Genomic DNA, 21,968 nt, shown 5'->3' with positions numbered 1-21,968 from the left:
CTCACTTCCTCTCGGTGGGCTGACATGTGTTTGTCTCTCAGTAGGCTACTGATATCAGCTCTGCTTGCTCTCAGGAAATATGCATGTGCACTATCTCGATGCAACCCGCTTCTTTCATGCTCTTCAATTCTCTGGTGAACATGCTTCCATGCCTGCAGGCCTCCTTTCACAAAAGCATTGTCACTGGCAGGCTTGGCAAACATGAGACACAGCGAGCAATACAGAGAGTGCGATGATTCACAGTAAGTTAACCATTTCCTATTTGTCCCATCCTTGCTGTGGAATACTTTAGGAATGGCTTTCTTGGAAGTTTGTTGTGGGTGGTAAGAAAAAAATCAAATAATAATAAGTCAAAATCTTTTGGCTGAGGGCGAGCAAAATAATCAAAAGGCCTCCGTGTCAACTTCCTGTACTTCCCTGTCTTTCTCCTCAGTTGCAATTTCCCTGCTGGACCCTGAATCTTCACTTGTCTTTTCGACCTCCTCGGCATCTGCTGGTATTGAATAAGAACCAGCATAAGGATTCAACTTGTATCAACAGTAACTTATTGAGAGAACATGAACATAGTTTGCTTATACTGTTGTCATTACATTTCCTAGCGATGAGCTCTGCCTGCATCTCTCCCTCAGGGTCATCGCCATCAGCATGATCTGATAGTGGTACTGAATAAGGAGAAAATGTAAACATTACATTAACAACTATTTATGAAATAACATTGTTCAAGAACATGTTTCAGGAATATTTTTGTCATAATTTATGTTGTTTTCAACTGTTCATACCTATAACATGTCCCACTGTGGACTGTTTGCCCTGTACCTGCCAGTTCCTCTGTGCTGGTGCTTGGTTCTCCCTTTGAAGGACTGCAGAGGCGCGGGAAGGTATTTTGAGTGGGGGTGCTGAGGTGCTGGACTCCAGTGAACACTATTACGGGCACTATAGAGCACGCACAAAAGCATATTTTTTACGAGTGGGGAGCGGACCTCACCTCCTCTAGGGGGGTCCGGGGGGATATAGGCAGACACCCTATCCGTTTTTAAGATTGCGCTTAAGACCTTCCTTTTTGATAAAGCTTATAGTTAGGGCTGATTAGATTCAGCCCCTAGTTTTGCTGATATAGGCTTAGTTTGTCGGGGGACATCTTACTTCTTCCTTCTCTCTGTCTATACCTGTGTACTCTCATGTTCCGATTAACCCAGCTTCCCCAAATGTCTTTCTTTTTGGTGTCTATATACGCCGGGATCCGGAGTCATGGATGATCCTTCGGTCCTGTGTCCTGGATCGCGAGCCCTGGATCGCGAGTCGTGGCTGTGGTCCTGGATCATCGGTCCTGGATGGATATCCTCGTGGATTCATCTTCCTATTATACACACATGCATTTCCAAACATCTGGACTACCTATGTTGCAAATGTATTATCTTTTCAATTTACACACGGCATCTATTGCACGTCTGTCCGTCCTGGGAGAGGGATCCCTCCTCTGCTGCTCTCCCTAAGGTTTCTCCCATGTTCCCTTTAAACTGTGGGTTTTCTCCGGAAGTTTTTCCTTGAACGATGTGAGGGTTTAAGGACAGAGGGTCTAAGGACAGAGGGTCTAAGGACAGAGGGTGTCGTATTGTCATACTGATATTCTGTACACACTGTGAAGACCACTGAGACAAATGTAACATTTGTGATATTGGGCTATATAAATATTGATTGATTGATTGATGTTCCCCCGGGAAGATTTTTGTTAAATATTGAAGTTAAAAGCATCAATCTGGTGCACTTTGAGAGCAACATTAAGAGATCTATGGATACATATGAAACAGAACTGGAAACAGATTTACTTTTTCTTTATGGATATTTTACAAATCACTCCCCTTTCAAACTGTATTCTTGTTTTACTGCCATATAGTATTTCATAACTGTTTTTCCTTTATTCTCTTGTTTTTTTTTTATAACTATAGTGATCATATGAAGGTGTGCCTCTCTCTCTCTCTCGCCCACACAAAATGCGCTATTTTCACACACACACTTTTATTTCCATGCAACTCTCTGATTGGTCTGGTGTCATGCCTCTGTTGCATTCACTGAACACTGGAAATTACAGTCCTGCCGTCCTCTCTAGTGTCATGATGAGGTTCACATAAAGCACGGTTAATGTATTATATTATTGAGGTAGAACTGTCCGGGGCTACAGAATTGTAGCCAACAATGTGGAATTTATTGGCTACATATTACACAGATTATGCACAGCGGGAGCAGCAATAACCGTTAAATAATAATGCAGACAGGGGAGCTCCGCACCCCCTGCCCGCCACTAAGGGGTGCTGCAGCACCCCCCTTCCCGCGCCCAAGAAGGACCGGCACTGCTATTATCTCCACCTTTGAAAAGGAAAAAAATGAGGAGTACAACTTATTTTCTATTGACTCAGGTTTCAGAGTACATTATAACTGTATAATGGCCTATTCAAGTTTACTTCACGTAGCGTAGGTCTTATCCCTGAACGAATACATTTAATTTGGGGGCCAGACAGAGGCATTTTTAATATAGCCAGCTGTCAAAAAATGATATGCTTAAACACGCAGAAACAGAGGGATAGCCCGGTGACCTAGCTACTGAAGTTTACAAAGGAAAAATAATAATCAACCAATTCACTTTCAACATAAAATGTATTTTTTTTTTAACCCCAAATAATAATCAGTACATTAAACAAACAACTCATGTCAGACCATTTACCAGAAAAACTGAAACTCAATACATACATAAACACAAACAAATAAGTCAAATTAATTCACAAAACATCAATCACTTATGTGACTCCGCGAGCCTACGATTGTTTACATTATGTGGATTGACTGTGAGTGAGTGTGGGGGGGAAGAAGTATTTGTTGTCCTTTGTCACTCAGTTTAAGAGTGTAGTTCAGGGGATAGGGATGTGTGAAAGTAAAGTTGTAAAGTTCAGTTTTTCCAGTCCAGAGTGTGGTGTCTGGGTGTAGAGTGCAAGTGGAGGGGAAATGGTATTGGTGTAGTGAGAATAACTTATCTGAGTGTGACAGGCCAGAGTAGATCACCGGATTGCAGGTTTTAACTGGGAAGGGGAAAATTAAATGTTTCCCCAACAGCTCCCGGGTTCAGTGGCAAAAACAGCCTGATTTATCTGAAGTCCATAAGAATCCACTTTCCTCCTTCTTAGATCTGACTTCCTCTTGGTTCTTTATTTTCTCTTTGAATGACATGCTGTCCTCCTTTTAACAGCACACAGGTGCCAATCATTTCCTTGATTGGTTTCCTCCAGCTTCTCTCGGGGGTGGCTTGATTAGCCACTCCCCTTTTTCTCAGGGAATCTGTAGGAGTGTGTTTACTTTTTCCCCTGTCCTGCTACACTCTTCCCCCCTTGACAAGACCACGCTCAGTGGTCGCTGCGAGATTCGGATCTTCCCACTGACTCTTAACCTAGGAAGCCTAAGAAGTCCTCTTCCTCAGAGCTTTCCTGTAGAATATCCATTACTTTTTTTGAGTTCCAAGTCCTCAGCACTTGGGTAGAAGGGTTTAAGGTTGCAGACATGCATTGTTCTCACATCTTGGCCTGTATCCTCCAAAACGACCTCGTAATTCAAGGGTCCAAGTTGTTTGACTACTCGGTAGGGACCTTTCCACTTTTTGGCGAGCTTTGCTGTGAATGTGTCTTTTGCACTTGACTGAGGAAGATGTCTTATCCAGACCCTTTGCTTGGGTTCTTTTTGTCGCTGCTTTTATTTGAACTATTCATATCTTAAACTGCACTGTAACTTTTATCCATGTACTTTTTCTTGTAATGTTTAATTGAATTATTTATATTTTAGACTGCACTGTAACTTTTATCCATGTATTTTTTTCTTAATGTTTATTTGATTAGCTTTTCTTTTTTAATGCTTAATGTGTTTCATTTTTTTTTTTTTTGTGAAGCACTTTGAATTGCCTTGCGTTGAAAAGTGCTCTATAAATAAACTTGCCTTGCCTTGCCTTGCCTTAAAGGGGAAAGGAAACACCAATTACAGTTATAATATTCCGGTAGTTTATTCATTTTACAATGGATATTGATCGTAATATTTATTGTATATGATATTACTCGCCAAAAGAAAATTAATTATCCGCCGGCCGGGTGGGGAATTCCGGGACCAGGCCGCCGCCATTAGGGGAGTCCCAAATGGTGACGTCACTGGCTGTGTTTTCGCTCCACCGAAAGTCAACACAACGTAGCAGATATGGCAGCGATGGAGGAATTTTGCAATGAGATCGACGTTTTGAACGATGAATTTGACTATTCGTCGGGAGATGACATTAATGTGGAAGCATCTACAGTTACCAGGCATCCCATGGCCTATGCTTATGAACCGATTCGGTCGAATAGAGTGGCATACGATCCGGAATAAAAAAACACAATGCTAACAGTGAGCCTCTGAATTAGCCCCGAGCGAAAATGCTAACCTATTACTGCACCGATAGCTCCCTTATTACTTATCCTAGCCGCACATCCAACACATCGTTTATGATCGCAAGGAGACACAGAATCTAACGGTGCCCACCTCAACACTGAAAGATACAAACTCGCGAGGTTATCCACAAAAACGTACATCAAAACAAGTGGCGCTAGGTACTAACATACGCCAGGCTAACGGCTTACCTTCCTCATTGTCTGGTCTAAACTGGTCTTCAATGGCATTACAACGATAAAAACGATGATGTAGTTAATCCATAGGTTAATATCCAATGGGGCTGTGTCCCTTTTGAAATGTTCTGATAATCTATAAGCAATACAACTGCAATTCCGTTATCTGCTGTCCGCTCTGTGCTCCGTGCGCTCTGGGTCCTGCAATACCATCCATCAATAGCAATACTAGCCTTTTTAGGGCTGTTTTCGACAGATGAGCGTGTGTATGCCAGTTTAATTAGTTGAGCTATAGAACACCCCCAATTCTCTATTGTGCGTCATAATAATAGCTACCATTTAGTTTGGACGCGATTGCGTTAATTAATAAGGTCACACTGTGTCAGTAAATACATGTGTGAGCTAGTAATCTGGTAGTGCTGCAATATTTACCTCTCTCTCGGCAGCTGAAGCAACTCGTTTGGTGGCTCGAACTTCACGTTTGTTGACACTATCATTGTCTTGCGCGGCCGACGTGCTGGGACGGTCGGTGTTCCCGACTGCATACGTTGAGAAATCGAATATTGTGGGAACAGATCCTGGCTTCAAATCCAATGTTTTGTATTGAACCAGGCATCCAGACTGGACTTTGAGCAGCTTCTCATCCTTTAGTGGCAGGCTATGGAAATGTACTTCTTCCTTCTTTGTATAAAATCCATTTGTGCAGCCTGGGGCAATACAATAAACTCCTGACGACGATCGTTTTCTTGTAATGTAAACTACTGGTGCATTGCACGCCATGTTGTTTGTTATTGAGCTTTGGCCCAGGAAGCCGCACCCAATCAGTGACGTCACTGGAAAAGTCCCGGAGCAATGGAAGCGCCCATGGTCATTAGGCACGTATTTCAAAAAGTAAATTCGCGTATCTCGATCGTTTACATTGGAAATAGACTAGATAAATACATTTCCTAATGGTAATATTGTCGCATGGAAAGCAGTTTGAAAAGTGTTTCCATTTCCCTTTAAAGCCAACAGTACGACGATGTTTGTTGTAGTTCCTTAGTTGCCTGTGTTTAGCTTTTTTTATATTTTCCTCCACCTCTGCTTTGAGTTGTTGCAACTGCCGGACAAGTAGGGGTTTCAGGGGAAAAGATCTTCCCTTTCAGAATGTTGTCCAGTGGTCTATTCAGCTTTCTGCCAATTTTCAGTTCTGCAGGGGTAACACCTGTGGTCTCTTGAACAGCTGAGTTTATGGCAAACCTGAATTCTGGAAGGTATTGATCCCATTCCCCGTGATTGTCATCCACATAAGAGGCTATCATACTTTTTAAAGTGCGATTTACCCTCTCAGTCATATTTGTCTGTGGATGATAGGCAGTGGTGAGCTTGTGTTTCACAGTCCATTGGTCACAGAGTTCATTGAAAACAGAAGACACAAACGGGGGTCCTCGATCGGACAAGATATAGTCTGGTGTACCCCATCTTGTGAAAATATCCTTCCTCAGGAATCGAGCCACCGTTTTCGCTGTAGCAGATCTCAAGGGGGAAAACTCAACACAGCGAGTAAAGTAATCCACCACCACCAGCAGGTATTCGTGTCTCTCAGGACTTCTTGGTAGGGGGCCCATAATATCAATACCGAGCATCTCATTAGGTCCTTTGACAGTGGTCTGTTGAATCTTTCCAGCAGGTTTCCGGTTATCCGCTTTCAGACTTTGACAAACACGGCAGTTTTTGATATAGGTTTTGACATCTACCCACATTCCAGGCCAATAGGCTACTTCATAAAGCCTTTTATAGGGTTTGAAGATCCCTGCATGTCCACTTAAAGGGTTTTCATGATATTCTTGGAGTATCTCTTGAACCAGACTCTGAGGAATGTACAGCCTGTAATGGAAATGGTTTTCTGACATCTGTTTCTTGTGATAAACTTTATCCTCAAGTACGCTAAAATCCTGTTCCATGGGTCTGTTTCCTTCCGCTAGCTGAGTCAAGATTTGCTCCACCTTATGATCTTTCTGTTGTTCTTCCCAAATTCTTTAGAGGGATATAGGAATACTCTCATCTGTTTTGTTGGAGAAGAGACAACACCCAGAGTTAGGGGAAATCCTTGAAAGGGCATCAGGGGCACAATTTAGTTGTCCTTTTCGGTATTCCACGACAAAGTCAAACCTTTGCAATCTTAGTGCCCATCTAATGAGGCGGCTGGAGGTTTTGGTTGATGACAGAACCCATTTCAAAGCAGAATGATCTGTAATGACTGTAAATAGCTTTAGCTCCAGGTAATGTTGCCATCTCTCCAAAGCCCAAATTATTGCAAGGCACTCCCTCTCTGTGACAGAGTAGTTCCTTTCAGCTCTGTTTAGGGTTCTGCTGGCATAGGCGAGAACTATTTCTGTCACAGTTTCCGTTTTCTGAGTCAACACCGCTCCAAGACCTATACCACTTGCGTCTGTATAGACAAAGAAAGGACAATCTGGATTTGGGTGACCCAAGATAGGCGGAGAGATCAAACTGGACTTCAGTTGATCAAAGGAATGCTGGCATGCTTGATTCCAGATGAAAGGTTTCTCTTTTTTTTCAGGTCGTTCAGAGGCTGAGCAATTTTTGAGAAGTCGGGTACAAATGTATGATACCAGCCTGCTAGTCCCAAGAACCTCTGTACTTCCTTGAGATTAGTTGGTGCAGGGTAGGATCTTATTGCTTCGACTTTGTCAGGATCCGCACTGACTCCTTCTCCAGAGACAATATGGCCAAGAAATCTGATTTCTTTCATACAGAATCTGGACTTTTTTAGGTTGACTGTCAGATTGGCTTTGTGAAGTCGCTCCATTACAGTCTGTAGGCGCTCAAAATGCTGAGTCACAGATGATGAATAAACTATTATGTCATCAAGATAGACCAGGCAGATTACTCCCCGCAGGCCATCTAAGACTTTCTCCATTAGCCTTTGGAAGGTGGCAGGAGCATTCTTTAGACCACAGGGCATGACATTGAAATGATACAAGCCACAGTGAGTGACAAAGGCAGTCTGTGCTTTACTTTCTGGATCCATCGCTACTTGCCAGTACCCACTGTTTAAGTCAATGGTGGAGAAAAGGGAAGCTCCAGAAAGTGATTCGAGGATTTCGTTAATGTTTGGTAAAAGGTATGCGTCAGTTTCTGTGACAGCATTAACTTTCCTAAAATCTACACAAAATCGGTGGCGTCCATCTTTCTTTGGTGGCAGAACTACAGGAGATGCCCATCCAGAATGGGAAGGTTCAATGACTCCTGAAGTAATCATCTCTCTTAATTGTTCTTCCACAATGGTTTGCTTCACAGGGGACATGCGGTAGGCCCTTTGCTTGATGGGACACAGTTTGTGGAATAGATGGTGTGCTTCAACACATCGGTTTTACCAGGCTGATTTGTGCAGACCTGACGTTTAGACTCAAGGAGCTGTCGTAATTGTTTATTTTCTCCATCTTTTAAGTTTGCATCTGACACAGCGATGTTGATGTAATCTTTGACTGCCAGTCGCACCGGTTCCAAAGAGAGAAAGGGTGGTGGAACGGAGCTTATTAGGGAAAGCCCTGTCTGATGCGGTGTTTGGTGTTTTTTTTAAAATATCTATTCCAAGGGATGTTGGCATTCCCTGGCTGGAAGGGGTAGATAACAGAGGGGTTGGACTTAAAGCAATACTCTTTATCAGCCACACTAATTATCATTCCAGTATCTGAAATGAAATTTAGACCAAGGACCACACCATAGGCTAGAGCTTTGGGCCCAAGGACAGCTATAGGGAGAGTGGCCATTTGATTTTGTAGATTCACAGAGAGGTTTCCCCATCCAATGGGAGTGGCTGCTTCACCATTTGCCAGATACAAAGGACCTTCTTCCCATGGCTGGAGGTCGACATTTGATCCCTTTAACTCCATCCAGAGATACTCATGAATGAGAGTGTAGCTGGCTCCTGTGTCAACTATTGCTTTTCCACGCCAGGTACCTATGGAAATCGGTACCACTAGCTCTTGGGGACTAGAAGACGTGCCCAGCTGATTGTTTGTAGAAGTGGAATTTGACACATCCAACTTTTCCTGCTCTTGGGGGTGGCTTGATCGTTCTTTTTTTTCGATTTTACAACTGACACTGAACCATTTCCAGGCATCCCTTTTTGTTTGGAAAATCGCTGAGGTGCCTTAGGTGCTTGCTGCCGGTAGGGATTAGGGGAAGTGCCAGGTGAACTGTACTGTGGGCAGGAACCAGGAACATGGTTACCTTCACATCTCCAGCACACAACAAAGTGGTGGGGTTTATCCACAGGTGGACTAGAGGGGTTAGGTTTAGGAACAGGGTTAACAGTCCTAACACTCATTCGCTTGTTATATTCTTGCTGCTGTTCATGGTCCTTTTCTAGTTGATGACCAAGACGGACTAAATCTTCAACATTTTCAACTCGACCTCTGAGCTGACTGGCAAGAAATGGTTTGATGTTTTTCAGAATCATTTTCACAAGGCTGGCCTCTGTGAGAGAGGGGTTCCATTTTTTTACAAAGAGCTCTATAAGAGAAAGCAACATCTCTGATGGGTTCCTTCTCCTTTTGACTTCTTGTTCTTACACGTTCAGCTAGCTCGTCCTCATAATCTTCTGAGAGGAAAGCTGCAGGGAAAACGGTCTCAAACGGACTCCAGGAGGTTACTTTATTTCTAGCGATTTCCCACCAATCACGAGCAGTACCAAGAAGTACAGTTCGGAAGGTTGCAAGAATATCCGTGCTCGATAAGGGATGTAAGGCAAGAAAGTCATGGCATTTTGACAAGTAGTTGAGGGGGTCGGGATCATCATCAGGAAATGTTGGAAAAGTGAACCTAATATGATCACCTTTGATAACAGATGCCATTGCAGGTGTGGAGGATTTATCCAATAGACAAGAAGTGTTAGAGCTGGAAGAAGTAGAAATGGACTTTGCTTCCTTCAGAGAGTCCAGCTCTCCTCGAAGACCAGAGGTTTTTTGTTCAAGGTGTTGTATTTGTTCTTTACTTTCCACCTCCACTTTTCTCAGATTGGAAGCCAACTTGATGATCTCATTGTGATTTACTTCCATGGTTATCGATAGCCCAGTGATACTTTGTTGAGTATCGGTAAGACAACCGTTAAGCTCCTGTTGAATTTCCCTTTGGAATTGTTCCATCATGAAGCGCATCTGTGTTAGCTGCGAGGTTTCAGATTGTTTCAGTTCCTCTTCCACAACCATTTTGATTCCTTTCACGATGTTATCCAATTCTCTTTCCACCCGTTCTTTATGAGATGTAACCTTTGTGATGAGTTGACGATGATTTGCACTAAATTGATCTGCACGACTCTTGAGATGCTCTTTCGTGGAATCCTGTACTCCCCTCAAACTCAGTGTGAGTTCTTTATTGACCGACTTTGTTCACCCATTTCTTTATGTAGCATTCTCCCTGTCCTGCTACAAGGTCACACATGAGGCCGTGTTGAACAACCCCCTCCTCAGCAGCACAGAGTTATGGTGTGATATTGTGACAGTACTCGCCTGTCATGAGCTTTTATCAACAAATACTACACAATAAAACTCTTGCTCTCCAGAGAGGGGCCTCTCATATGTGAGATGATGTCTTTCCTTGGCATGTTGTTACCTAACAGTTCTGAGGAAAGAGAGCCTCTTTGTTTTCCTCATCCTGCCTGTGCTGCAGCACCTCTTTTCACCCTCCGTCTGAAACCAGAGCCCAGTCTGCTCTGATTGGTCAGCCGGCTCTGTTCTGATTGGCCAACCTCTTATACCTCATTCACACCAACGCAACTCCGGTTCAAGCTCCGTGCTAGAGCTTTTCAGGTTCAGAACCGGTTCTTCGGTTTAGCTCCGGCTCTTTTCACACTGCCCAGAGTCTGACTGGTGCTGCGTCATCGCGTCATCGTTTGCGTCATGACGTAACCGTTTGCGTGCCTGCTTCATAAAGCCAAACCGCGGAAACCCCTCACAGCTGACACCGACAACAACAACAATGGCCGATTGTGCTCCAGCTTCCTCTGTACCTCTTCGGAAGACCAGATTCCCCATAGGTAGCTGGTCTCTTCAGTGGACCACTGCTGCTTGTTAAGTTTCTCCATCGTTGTGTACAAACTGGATAAAACGCCGGCTTTTTGTTATTGTTCAGGAGTTGATGTATCTTAATCTATGATAGTTATTATTTAAAGTTATGAACTGTGGACATTTCATGGTGATATCTTTAAGTTACATGTTCACTACAACTGCACAATCTAGAAATACAATGGATTATTTGGACTGATGATATCATTGATATTTGTAAGATATTAAAATGAGAGTGAGTCGAGGAGCACTTTTTCTTCCACACATTCTTTTTATTTGTAAATAATAAAAATGAACTTTTTTTAAAATATAAAACATACACATCATTTGAGCCACATCTGTTATACAAACAAGTAATGTTGCAGTGAATGCTTTACTTTTTTTCGAATTTTCTTTTTGTTTCAGTGGAACACAGAAGTTGTAAACAATCAGCGATTTTTTTCCTGTTAATACTGACAAAGAAAAAATAAAGGAAAACCAGCTTCACCGCACGATGGAAAGAAAAAGTCGTTCTGAGGTGAACATGGCCGGGTCGTTCAGACGGTCGAAGCACAAAGAGTGTTCAGACATGACGTATTATCTCCTCATTATAAGCCCCTCTGCAAGTATCACTCAATGAAGACCCGCTGAATGGCTGTCGAGTATTTACACTATATGACTCTGTGCATCTGTATTCATTCTTTATATAACTTAACATGTGTTAGCATATCTGAAATCATTATGTTGAAACATAATTCATATTTCCATAGATCTGATTTGTACATATTTATTCATGTCAGCCGCTTGGAGGTATACTATTAGAGGGAGGGGCTGCGAGGTGTGCTCAGTTCATCTTCCAGAGGGCGGAGGAAAGACATCAACGTAATCGTAAAGTTTGAGACATTCAGCACCGGACTGAGGGTGTGGACTGCAGTTCTTTGCGTAATGGGAATGGCTTCGGTTTCTTAGTTTGATCTCTTTAATATTCAAGTACGAGCAAACTGTACAACTGCATGCAACATACAAGCGGCCCTACAGTATGTGGAACTAACACACGTATCTAGTTCAGTTTCTTTTTTCTGTATCTGTTTTTGTTTTACAAAAATGTGCATGCAACTTGGAACTGGCTCCAAAGTCATGCTGGCCCCGCCCCTTTCCCCCAGTGGGAGGAGTCTGCAGGCCGAACGGGGGGTGAGCATTGGTGTTCCCGGCCAATCGTTCTGATTGGTTACTTTCACAGAGACGAGGGAAACTGTGATCTTCTTTTTCTGTTGGTTGTTTTGTTCCGAAAACAACCAGACAAAGAAATTAATGGAACCAGTGACGGGGTTGTTTCTTTTTTTCTTTTTTTAACTACGTGTTTTTTTCAAAAAGTTAAACTTTTTGTCGTAAAAAAATCAAGCTCTTGTGCTTGTGTTTAAATCTCAAAATAACATAAACTAAAAGGTAGGATGAACACGTGCTGGGGTGAGGGAATGACCTCCCCAAAGAATGTGAACAAATTAGACGGTCCTATTTTGCTCTTGCTTTTTTTTTACAGTGATGTTGAACCCTTGTGATATTTCAAAGTGACATACATTTTATTTATTGGTCAACCTCCTAGGAGGCCTAATATACATCTATACAAAGACGACTGGCCTGGACGTCAGCCAGTGGTGAACAAGGAAAACAACGCTAACCTCACGGTGTAAAAATCTAAGCTGTGTCACCATCACCAGTCCCCCCCCCTGCATAACACTTGCAGACATTTAATAGTTATTTTTTATCTCTTGTGTTTAGTTTTTTCTCTCCATGCACACACCAGACTGACAACATTATCATTTACCGTAAAAACATTTTGTGCCGGTAGTAACAAAGGGAAAGAAACGAACGACAAAGCAAACACGCGAAACAGAGTTAAAAAGAGGAGGGGGGGGGCCAGTGATGCGGCTCCGAGGTCTAGGCACCAGAAGAAGGCCCTGTGCTTCCAGACTGATACCCAAGTGGGAGCACCTTGCCAGGGGGGGCAGGGTGCGGCAGTCTGTCTGGGGTTCTGGAGGAGGCCCCCACAAAGAGGCCTGGCCCCCTACAGGTGAGGGGGGGGATCACCTCTGTCTGAGTCCATACATTCCGATGCTTACGTACATTTCTTTGCTATGTTGATTCAGTTAAAAATCACCCTGCTTCTCTTGGTTCCCTCCTCTTGTTGTCTGTGGACAGCCCTGCTTCTGTTGGTTCCCTCCTCTTGTTGTCTGTGGACAGCCCTGCTTCTCTTGGTTCCCTTCTCTTGTTGTCTGTGGACAGCCCTGCTTCTCTTGGTTCCCTTCTCTTGTTGTCTGTGGACAGCCCTGCTTCTCTTGGTTCCCTCCTCTTGTCGTCTGTGGACAGCCCTGCTTCTGTTGGTTCCCTCCTCTTGTCGTCTGTGGACAGCCCTGCTTCTCTTGGTTCCCTCCTCTTGTTGTCTGGACAGCCCTGCTTCTGTTGGTTCCCTCCTCTTGTTGTCTGTGGACAGCCCTGCTTCTCTTGGTTCCCTTCTCTTGTTGTCTGTGGACAGCCCTGCTTCCCTTGGTTCCCTTCTCTTGTTGTCTGTGGACAGCCCTGCTTCTCTTGGTTCCCTCCTCTTGTTGTCTGTGGACAGCCCTGCTTCTCTTGGTTCCCTTCTCTTGTTGTCTGTGGACAGCCCTGCTTCCCTTGGTTCCCTTCTCTTGTTGTCTGTGGACAGCCCTGCTTCCCTTGGTTCCCTCCTCTTGTTGTCTGGACAGCCCTGCTTCTCTTGGTTCCCTCCTCTTGTTGTCTGGACAGCCCTGCTTCTCTTGGTTCCCTCCTCTTGTTGTCTGTGGACAGCCCTGCTTCTCTTGGTTCCCTCCTCTTGTTGTCTGTGGACAGCCCTGCTTCCCTTGGTTCCCTTCTCTTGTTGTCTGTGGACAGCCCTGCTTCTCTTGGTTCCCTTCTCTTGTTGTCTGTGGACAGCCCTGCTTCTCTTGGTTCCCTCCTCTTGTTGTCTGGACAGCCCTGCTTCTGTTGGTTCCCTCCTCTTGTTGTCTGTGGACAGCCCTGCTTCTCTTGGTTCCCTTCTCTTGTTGTCTGTGGACAGCCCTGCTTCCCTTGGTTCCCTTCTCTTGTTGTCTGTGGACAGCCCTGCTTCTCTTGGTTCCCTCCTCTTGTTGTCTGTGGACAGCCCTGCTTCTCTTGGTTCCCTTCTCTTGTTGTCTGTGGACAGCCCTGCTTCCCTTGGTTCCCTTCTCTTGTTGTCTGTGGACAGCCCTGCTTCCCTTGGTTCCCTCCTCTTGTTGTCTGGACAGCCCTGCTTCTCTTGGTTCCCTCCTCTTGTTGTCTGGACAGCCCTGCTTCTCTTGGTTCCCTTCTCTTGTTGTCTGGACAGCCCTGCTTCTGTTGGTTCCCTCCTCTTGTTGTCTGTGGACAGCCCTGCTTCCCTTGGTTCCCTCCTCTTGTTGTCTGGACAGCCCTGCTTCTCTTGGTTCCCTCCTCTTGTTGTCTGGACAGCCCTGCTTCTCTTGGTTCCCTCCTCTTGTTGTCTGTGGACAGCCCTGCTTCTCTTGGTTCCCTCCTCTTGTTGTCTGTGGACAGCCCTGCTTCCCTTGGTTCCCTTCTCTTGTTGTCTGTGGACAGCCCTGCTTCTCTTGGTTCCCTTCTCTTGTTGTCTGTGGACAGCCCTGCTTCTCTTGGTTCCCTCCTCTTGTTGTCTGTGGACAGCCCTGCTTCTCTTGGTTCCCTCCTCTTGTCTGTGGACAGCCCTGCTTCTCTTGGTTCCCTCCTCTTGTCTGTGGACAGCCCTGCTTCTCTTGGTTCCCTCCTCTTGTCTGTGGACAGCCCTGCTTCTCTTGGTTCCCTCCTCTTGTCTGTGGACAGCCCTGCTTCTCTTGGTTCCCTCCTCTTGTCTGTGGACAGCCCTGCTTCTCTTGGTTCCCTCCTCTTGTCTGTGGACAGCCCTGCTTCTCTTGGTTCCCTCCTCTTGTCTGTGGACAGCCCTGCTTCTCTTGGTTCCCTCCTCTTGTCTGTGGACAGCCCTGCTTCTCCAGCATACAGAGAAAAAACCATGAGAGTTTCTGAATGGATATGAAACAGTGAAATGTGACGCTCCCTACAACAGACGAGATGAACCGCGACAGGAGTGATTGTCAGATCTCAACAAAGCTTTCTCGTTGTGATTGTTGTTGTTCTACATTTCCGCCATCTTTTATTTAGTTTTTCTCGAATGTACGGGTCGTGAGTTTGTTACTCGTAGAGCTGTTGGTCCCTAGGATCGGACCCCCGGGGGTCCGGAGGAGCTGTCCAGCGACGACTGTGAAGCCCGCCGCGTCAGGGAGGCCAGAGTCGGATCCACCAGGGACGAGGGCGGGAACAACTTGTACCAGCCAATCACTGTGCTTGATAAGTCCAGTTCCTCCAATAGGATTTGTGCAACTCCCATGAAGCTTTTATGGTCCATGCGGCCGTAGTCCCCCCATACAATCACCTGTAGGACAGTCAGGTCAATTTACACAGCAGGAGGAAGAAACACTTAGATATGTTATTAAAATAAAAGTATTAATTCATGCCACCATCTAGAGAAAAATCAGGAAACTTGTAATAGCACGACATTTTCCTAATTTAAGTTATCAACTGGGGAATGTTAATAATGCCATCTTAACTTTGCGATGAAGAGGAAGTCGGGCTCACCTGCAGGACTTTACCCTGTGGGCTCTCCTCGAATAGCAGTGCTTGCTGGTACAGTGGGTCAAGTGTTTTCCGTGCAATCTTGGTTTTCTTTTTGGCTACGTACGCTCCATTGTTCAGCAGGTAGACCTTGACGTATGGAGCTGAAGGCAGAGGCAAAGCAATAACAAAACACACGAGTGAGGAACACAGCCACTGTCCAATAGAATCACACCTCACAGCTGCTGATATCTTTATGAGAGGGAAAAGCATTGTGAGCTTCGGCTGGGTCTATTTGCTGGATTTCACTGCATGTATATCACTCATAATAATGAAGAGCATATACAGAGCACACAGTGAAATATGTTTAAGCCATCCTAGTACCAGGAGTCTAGTACTAGGAGCAGTGGGCAGCTAGTGTACAGCGCCCGGGGAGCAATGGGAGTGAGGGGGGAAGGGGGGTGTTCGGTGCCTTGCTCAAGGGCACCACGGCAGGGCAGGAGGTGAACTGGGACCTCTCCAAGTAGCAGTCCACACTCCATATTTCAGGTCTGGTCGGGGACTTGAACCGGCGACCCTAAAGCTCACAGTCCAAGCCCCTACCGACTGAGCCCCTGCCGGACAGTTAGCAGCTCTGTGGTTGGTCAGCATCTCACCAGGCAGGGACTTTGATCCTGGCTTCTGCACCAGTCCTCGGGCTCTGATAACCTCCACCTCCAGCTGAGCCTTCTTCTCCATCATGCCAATCTGGATGTCACCTGGGAAACACAGAAACAAGGTAAGATGGTGGTGTTAATAAAACAAAAGCAGACCGACGGGGGTGTGCACTTCAGAGACACATGTGCTGGAGGCTGCGCCGTGTAGTAAAGCACACAGTGACGGTAAACTCAGCCATACATATACAGTTATTAACACGGATGAGAGCAAAGTCGTGCAGACTTATAAACTTCATTCATTTGTATTACATAACATTCCATGAAATTATTACTGTATTATAAAAGTTAAAGTACTATATTTTCACTTGTCATTTTACATTGAATTATATTGTAACCTGATATACAGTAGTAGCTTGTATCCAAGTACAAACACAGAATAATAATAATAAGTAATACTTATATATATTTTTCAAATGAGCATTACCTGCATTTCAAGCATGTCTTTATTGATGTCATTCACTTGTATTTATTTGCAACATAATTGAAAAAAATACATTATTTATTCATTTATTAAACGTGTCACCGTTAAATAAACTAATAAATACATTCAAAAAGATATCTTCTCTTGAGCGACGTTGCTCTTCTGATGTGCTGGCCCATAGTGACGGTAGAGAGGTCTGATTGGAACTGATTGATTCAAATCATTCTGTGCTCAGTACTTAACTTAGTGCTAGTGTTAAGAAATACATATTGCATCAACAGCAGCATTGTATCGCCATAGGACACCCTGCTATGTTTGTATCCATTGAGCACCAATCACAACCCAGCTTCTCAGTCCTAATGAAATGAATCCCAAACCAACACTAAAACAATGAGGGAAATGTATGATTGATAATAATACTTCATTAAAAACTCAAATGAAAATATTTTTAAATAAAACGAGGGAAAAGAAAGATGCTGTTTTTAATCATCAGTATCTTACCTATTGCAGGTGTAGCCAGAGTTTGCCGCCCCACTAGCTGAGCCGGTCCCAGGCCGTCCAGGAAGTCGCTGAACTGACTACTGGCTCCCAGGTTGACTCCAGGGAAGATCAGACTAACAGAGACAGGGTTACACATCAGGAAGGACCGTCAGTCATTATTTACAGCATGAACACATCTGGGAAACTGCCCTCATGACATCACACTGTGTCTACGGTCACATGACGCATTCTGCTGGGTAGAAAGCCTCTGAACATGCTGCCATCCAAACGTCACTTCCACTTTATTAAAGGGCTGTCGCCAGTGTAACATTTTCTGTTTGAATCCAACAAAGAGGAATATACGGTGTATCAACACTTTAGCCTAATTACACATCGAATAGATAAAAAAGAATCAGATGAAGTAAGGAAAGGACGAGAGAAAGGTGTGGAGAGGGACTGTAGTTGAAACTGGGCTGCGTCCAAACGTCACACTAACATATTGTGGCTCTTCCGTTGAATTCAATACTTAGGAACATTGAGAGTGATGTTAAGTTACAGGTAAGAAACTCTCCTGGGGATTTTATTCAAATTCCAACAACATGTACCCCTCCCTCAACACGTACCCCTCCCTCAACATGTACCCCTCCCTCAACATGTACCCCTCCCTCAACACGTACCCCTCCCTCAACACGTACCCCTCCCTCAACACGTACCCCTCCCTCAACACGTACCCCTCCCTCAACATGTACCCCTCCCTCAACATGTACCCCTCCCTCAACATGTACCCCTCCCTCATCATGTACCCCTCCCTCAACACGTACCCCTCCCTCATCATGTACCCCTCCCTCAACACGTACCCCTCCCTCAACATGTACCCCTCCCTCAACACGTACCCCTCCCTCAACACGTACCCCTCCCTCAACATGTACCCCTCCCTCAACATGTACCCCTCCCTCAACATGTACCCCTCCCTCATCATGTACCCCTCCCTCAACACGTACCCCTCCCTCATCATGTACCCCTCCCTCAACACGTACCCCTCCCTCAACACGTACCCCTCCCTCAACACGTACCCCTCCCTCAACACGTACCCCTCCCTCAACACGTACCCCTCCCTCAACACGTACCCCTCCCTCAACACGTACCCCTCCCTCAACACGTACCCCTCCCTCAACACGTACCCCTCCCTCAACATGTACCCCTCCCTCATCGACCTGGGCTGCCACACCAGCAGCACGGTGCTGCAACTGAGGCTACACTTCATCAGTCATGTGATTGATACGGTCATGTGATGCAGAGAAGATGTGTTGCCTGAGTTTACTGTATAATTTAGCATGCAGTAAAGTTGAACTGTACATATGGGTGGAGTATGCACTTTGCACTACGTTAGTCTGTGAACAGGCTGTGTAGGTGGCTGATGATGATGAAGCAGGAAGTGTGTGGTTACTGACTTCCCCTCGGAGGTGCAGCTGTTCATGCTGCCGTTGGTGGACTCCCTGCTGGGCTGCCGGCTCATGTTCCGGGTCAGCTCTACCGCCATGCCGGTCTCTGTGCTCCTCTGGATGGGGGCTCCCTTCTCCTTCTTACTCTTCACCTCTGAGGCAAACAGGAGGGACAGGAAACATCACAATGTTGTGGTAACAGTACATGGTATATTTATTAGCCACATACGTGTGTGCATGCCCACAGCTTTGATTAAGTGAAGTCTGGAAGCCTGACACTGTTTTTCAACCTAGGTAGCAGCGATCCAAAGCAGCCATTGAGGAAGGGTCTTTGGGCTCAGTGTGAAGAGGAAAGTCGATGCGGATCATTACACTTACTCTATTTTATTAGTTTTTTTTATGTAAAAGTTAATAGAGATCTATCAATATACATATATGTATATATATATATATATATATATATATATTACCTGTAACCCATGTTGTGGTTTAAAAACATGATAGAGAATTGGAGCTACTTCCAGGGCAAATTTACCCTATCAAACTTTTTATCTCAATTCATTCACAAGCGAATCTAAGAGATGATAAAAACACAGTCCACAGACTCAGTGAAGAACAGCGTGATGTTGTCTTTCTGAAGCACGCCAACGTTGCATCCATTTCCTGCTGAATCTGGTTAGCAGCAAATTGTTAGGCAGACAACGACATCCCAAACAGCCGTGTGTGGCATCTTGGTCTGACGACTACCACCTTCTGACTCCATGTGTTGCCATAGCGTGCAAAGAGACAACGGTAGACCCCCAACATCCCTTGTATACGCATGATGTCAATGATGCCTCCTGATCTTCTTGTAAATCCCTAAAGCTGAACTTCCTTTTCTCATCCATCTTGAACAGGAAAGCTTGAACACATGAAGGTGTGTCTCCACGTCCTCTCTCCTGTCCCCAGCAGGCAGAGAGGGACACGTATTTGTGATTGCTGCAACATGTATTGCAGATTCTAAAACATAATGATGTTAGAACATCACTGTGTTGGGCTATTGAGTGTGTGATGACATCATTGAGTGTCTCTGCCTCTCACCTGCAGGTCACCAATAAGATGAATCTCTGCTCAGTGTGCTCCTGCAGTAGCTCTAGTCTCCCTCTCTCTCTCTCTTTGCTGCGCTCTCTCAACAAACAGACCTTGGTGTGGTCGGTTTAGCCTTTCCTTTGTTTGCATGTTACAACACACACACACACACACACACACACACACACACACACACACACACACACACACACACACACACACACACACACACACACACACACACACACACACACACACACACACACACACACACACACACACACACACACACACACACACACACACACACACACACACACACACACACACACACACACACATACCATGTATACATCACTTCAGGGGACATTACATTGACTTACATGCATTTCCTGGACTTATCCTAACCTTAACCATAACCAACACATGCCTAACCCTTACCCTTACCCTAACCCTTAATCCTAACCCTTACCCTTAACTTTACCCTTACCCTAAACCTAACCAAGTCTTCACCCTAAAATTAATGATTCCCCTTATGGGGACCTCCATTTTGTCCCCATAAGGGAAGCCAGTCCCCACACGCGACTATGTAAACAGATGTAGGTCCCCACAAGTATAGTAATGCTAGACCACACACACACACACACACACACACACACACACACACACACACACACACACACACACACACACACACACACACCACACACACACACACACACACACACACACACACACACACACACACACACACACACACACACACACACACACACCACACACACACACACACACACACACACACACACACACACACACACACACACACACACACACACACACACACTTCACTCAAGCTAGTGTGTTTTGCAATCCAGACAAAAGGAAAACATCCCTGCAGTATCATAAACATGCACTTGTATGACATTTCTTTCTTTTTTCTCCTTTTCTGGTATCAAGTTATTTGACCCTTGTATATGACCTTGTTTTAATATTGAGTTAATTGATTTCTAAAAGGGAACTTGTTCTATTGCAGTATATGCAATATTTCACAAGTACATGATGATATGAAGTGTTCACCCTGGGAGCCACAATGATCACACATTACTAACAAGATGTGTGGTGACGATTTAAAAGGTTGCCATGGTAACTCACCAGGGCCGTTGATCTGAGACGTGCTGCGGCTGCGGCGGTTCCCGACGATGGCCACCACCCTCGCGCTCAGACTGGAGCGCCTCTTCTTGCTGCCCCCGCCCACCGTGCCCAGCGCCGTGTCTGATTGGCTGCCGTCCGTGCGCTCCTGGGTGTAGATCTCTCCGCTCACACTGGAGCTCTTCAGCATCTTACGGCCCACCGAACGCAGCTGCCGACTGGGGAGGGAAATACTGAGTGACCATGTGACCTGGTGGCATGCAGCATGGATGCCACTGTACTGTACCTTTAGCATTGAGCACAAGATGTGATACATAACGATACATGGAACATTTCAAAGTGACTGAGGTGGAGGAATGGTATTTATTCACACAACGTGGAACAATAGCAGATGAGTTTACAGCTGGGACACAAAGGAGGGAAATGATGATAACAGACACGTAGCATATCCCAACACATAACTTGTAACATAATTGTGATGTCACTTAACTCTCCAGATACATATATTTAGATCTTAAGAGACCATGGTGGTTATGGTTACATGTTCTAATCAATCTAACAGTCCAAAGCTGATAATCATATCATGTATAGCGTGGTGCAGGAATGAGTCGCCAACCTGGAAATGAGTAAGCACTCGTCTCAACGTCAATGTTTTTTGAATGACTTTTGGTTAGGTGTTAGGTGGTACATTTTTCGATGACACAAAATACGTCAGTAAATACCCCACTGGTAAACATCCGGAGCTATGTGTCTTAATAATGGTAGTTGCTGACACTACTTAACTTTATTAGCCACATTTAGCTTAGCCGTGGTGACGTGAAGTCATGTGACCATCATGTAGTTCATTAATAGCCTAACATTAGCTTTTCAGTTCCAGCCTTTGTGTTTACGCCTCGACTATTAAAAGCAAAGTCAATATGTGGAGATTATCGTGCTAAACAAAACGTATCATTATCATACAAGTGTGTTGTGTCACGGTCTTCATTTCTACGGTATTTCAAACCGTCCATGTTGGCCTACAACAATACGTCATCACTGCACCACTCTATTAAAGGTCAGTCTTCTCAAACGCGCCGCGACACAGTGACAGAAGCGGCTTAGAGCTCGATGCTGCCTCCTAGGGGTCCGGAGGAGGTGACGCATGTCCATCCCCTCAGAGGGGGTCAAAGTGCTGCAGGAGAGCCCAGCCATGCTGCCCCCTTCACCCAGAGCCCCTACACCCAGCGGGGCTCTAAAAGACACAGTACAGGGACCAAGAGGGTCCAGTGAGTGACTGGGGAGGGTGGTCTGAGGCCTCTCCTCTGCCCCCTGCAGGGGGGTGAGGGAAGGGCGTGCAGCAGAGGGAGGGGGAGGATCCAGGTCTGGAGGATGGA

The 21,968-nt window shown here is 45.2% G+C and overlaps 2 protein-coding genes across 2 annotated transcripts; both read right to left on the bottom strand.

Moving 5' to 3' along the window:
- Positions 1-383: 383 nt before the first annotated feature.
- On the bottom strand, positions 384-14,855 carry LOC139433878 (trichohyalin-like). Its single transcript, XM_071203319.1, has 6 exons — positions 14,845-14,855; positions 12,840-14,691; positions 12,674-12,746; positions 817-933; positions 591-662; positions 384-493 (listed from the first exon to the last, which is right to left on the bottom strand). Exons 1-6 carry the CDS (start codon positions 14,853-14,855, stop codon positions 384-386), a joined length of 2,235 nt encoding a protein of 744 aa, XP_071059420.1.
- LOC117446403 (regulating synaptic membrane exocytosis protein 1-like) lies at positions 14,748-20,810 on the bottom strand. The gene is made up of 6 exons (XM_034082562.2): positions 20,599-20,810; positions 18,385-18,529; positions 16,955-17,067; positions 15,973-16,074; positions 15,341-15,480; positions 14,748-15,137 (listed from the first exon to the last, which is right to left on the bottom strand). The coding sequence occupies exons 1-6, from the start codon at positions 20,783-20,785 to the stop codon at positions 14,919-14,921; spliced, it is 906 nt and encodes a 301-aa protein (XP_033938453.2). The 5' UTR covers positions 20,786-20,810; the 3' UTR covers positions 14,748-14,918.
- Positions 20,811-21,968: the final 1,158 nt, after the last annotated feature.

Source organism: Pseudochaenichthys georgianus, chromosome 5 (genome assembly GCF_902827115.2).
Source record: "Pseudochaenichthys georgianus chromosome 5, fPseGeo1.2, whole genome shotgun sequence".
In the NCBI taxonomy this organism is placed as follows: domain Eukaryota; kingdom Metazoa; phylum Chordata; class Actinopteri; order Perciformes; family Channichthyidae; genus Pseudochaenichthys; species Pseudochaenichthys georgianus.
The sequence above is the reverse complement of the archived record's forward strand: the minus strand, read 5'-3'. Positions and strand labels throughout refer to the sequence as shown.

Bases quoted from the DNA above. Each gene is read 5' to 3' on its own strand.
- LOC139433878 (XM_071203319.1), bottom strand. The intron at 12,747-12,839 runs GTGATTTTTAAC...CCTCACCTGTAG, and splicing joins AGGGAACCAAGAGAAGCAGG to GGGGCCAGGCCTCTTTGTGG. The intron at 494-590 runs GTAATGACAACA...ATTCAATACCAG, and splicing joins AGAGCTCATCGCTAGGAAAT to CAGATGCCGAGGAGGTCGAA.
- LOC117446403 (XM_034082562.2), bottom strand. From the start codon at position 20,785: ATGCTGAAGAGCTCCAGTGTGAGCGGAGAGATCTACACCCAGGAGCGC. The intron at 18,530-20,598 runs GTGAGTTACCAT...TGTTTGCCTCAG, and splicing joins GTCTCAGATCAACGGCCCTG to AGGTGAAGAGTAAGAAGGAG. The intron at 17,068-18,384 runs GTCAGTAACCAC...TGTCTCTGTTAG, and splicing joins AGCTGCACCTCCGAGGGGAA to TCTGATCTTCCCTGGAGTCA.